Source organism: Mesitornis unicolor, unplaced genomic scaffold (genome assembly GCF_000695765.1).
Source record: "Mesitornis unicolor isolate BGI_N332 unplaced genomic scaffold, ASM69576v1 scaffold34489, whole genome shotgun sequence".
NCBI lineage: Eukaryota > Metazoa > Chordata > Aves > Mesitornithiformes > Mesitornithidae > Mesitornis > Mesitornis unicolor.
The window spans coordinates 15,483-16,972 of NW_010208500.1; the positions used below are offsets into that span (position 1 = coordinate 15,483).

At 41.4% G+C, this 1,490-nt stretch overlaps 1 protein-coding gene across 1 annotated transcript in view; it reads right to left on the reverse strand.

The window, feature by feature from the left end:
- Positions 1-210: 210 nt before the first annotated feature.
- Positions 211-1,490, reverse strand: part of LOC104547003 (E3 ubiquitin-protein ligase NEDD4-like) — a 4,930-nt gene continuing 3,650 nt past the window's right edge. The window contains exon 8 of the mRNA XM_010192541.1: positions 211-313. Coding sequence (XP_010190843.1) covers positions 211-313 — 103 coding nt within the window. The remainder of the gene's footprint in view (positions 314-1,490) is intronic.

Consider the following 1,490-nt stretch of genomic DNA (forward strand, 5'->3'; position numbering starts at 1 on the left):
CAGGCGGTGCCGTCCCGGGGAGCCAGAGCAGCCCCCTCGGATGCCAGCTCCACCCTGGGGGTTTGGGCGCCACGCTGCCGCGGGCTTTGCTCCGGGAACCAGCGCCGTGCGGCCGCTCTGTTCTGTTCTGTTCTGCACAGGCACCGAGTCCTTGAGGCAAATGCAAAAGTGCAGGCAGAACTGCTTGAAGGGGGACAAAAAAGCCGGCCTTTAATCCACTCCTTCAAATCCTTGAGCGTTTTCAACTGCCATAAGTAGCTTCTCTCGCAAATCTTCAAAAGATTCATAAAGAGGTAAGTCTAGGCGATTAAAGCTGGAATTGAGAAGAAGAAGAATCCTTTAATAATCAACTGAAAAATACACATCACTTGTAACCTTGTCTATGTCATTGATCATTTGGGGGCCTTTATCTGGTCTGCAGGGAGCTTCTGAGCTCAGTCCCGCCTGTACCCAAGTGAGTTTTCAGAATTAACTCCGCGCCTCCTTTCCTCTCAGAGCTAAAAGTCGGAATCGGTTCAAAACCACTTAGGAAGGGAAAAAACCCCAAACAACAGAGACCCCATTTCCCCATCTTTAGATGACCGAAAACATTTAATTTTTGTCAAAAGGCTGGTTTCCTAAGACTCAGCAAAAATGTTCTGAATTTATATTTCTTGAATAGGTCCTGTAAAAAACTAACGGATAGTTGACACTTAATGAGGATGGGCTGATTTTGGAATGTGTTTTGAGTTTTGTTCTTCTTGGTTGGTTGGTTGTTTGGTTTTTTTTTTTTAAATCTTTTTATCCTATGGAATGATTATTTTTATTGACAGATCACCATTCTGTACTAATGCTACATAAAAGGCATAAATTGTTGGACAGTTCACTAAGTATAAGGTCATAGATGACTTAATTTAGTCCTAATTCATAGAATTTGCAAATGTTGAAAGCATTCAGTACAAATCTTTGTCTTGCTCTGTTGCATACCAAGAATACAGCTTTTTTTAAGGTAACTTTAATTGCGCTGTATAGGAAAACTAATTTTTAGAACATTCACAGAATATTAGGAGTGGTTCTGTGATTCTATGAATGTTCTAAAAATTAGTTTTCCTATACAGCGCAATTAAAGTTACTTGTATTCTTGGTATATTCTTGGTATGCAACAGAGCAAGACAAAGATTTGTACTGAATGCTTTCAACATTTGCAAATTCTATGAATTAGGACTAAATTAAGTCATCTATGACCTTATACTTAGTGAACTGTCCAACAATTTATGCCTTTTATGTAGCATTGCTTTCTGTGGTGATGTTTGTAGTCTATTATCCCCACTGGCTAGGACAAGAAAAAAGGAAATCATGGGAAATGATGGTGAGAGAAAAAGCTGCCTCCAGCGCGGTGATACCTGGAGCCACAGTGCTAAGGTAAAGCAAGCGTCAAGCCCTGTCTGTACACGTCAAAGGCCTGGTTTTCCAGCCTCGGGTCCTTGGTTTTCCAGAGGGAAAACGGCAGA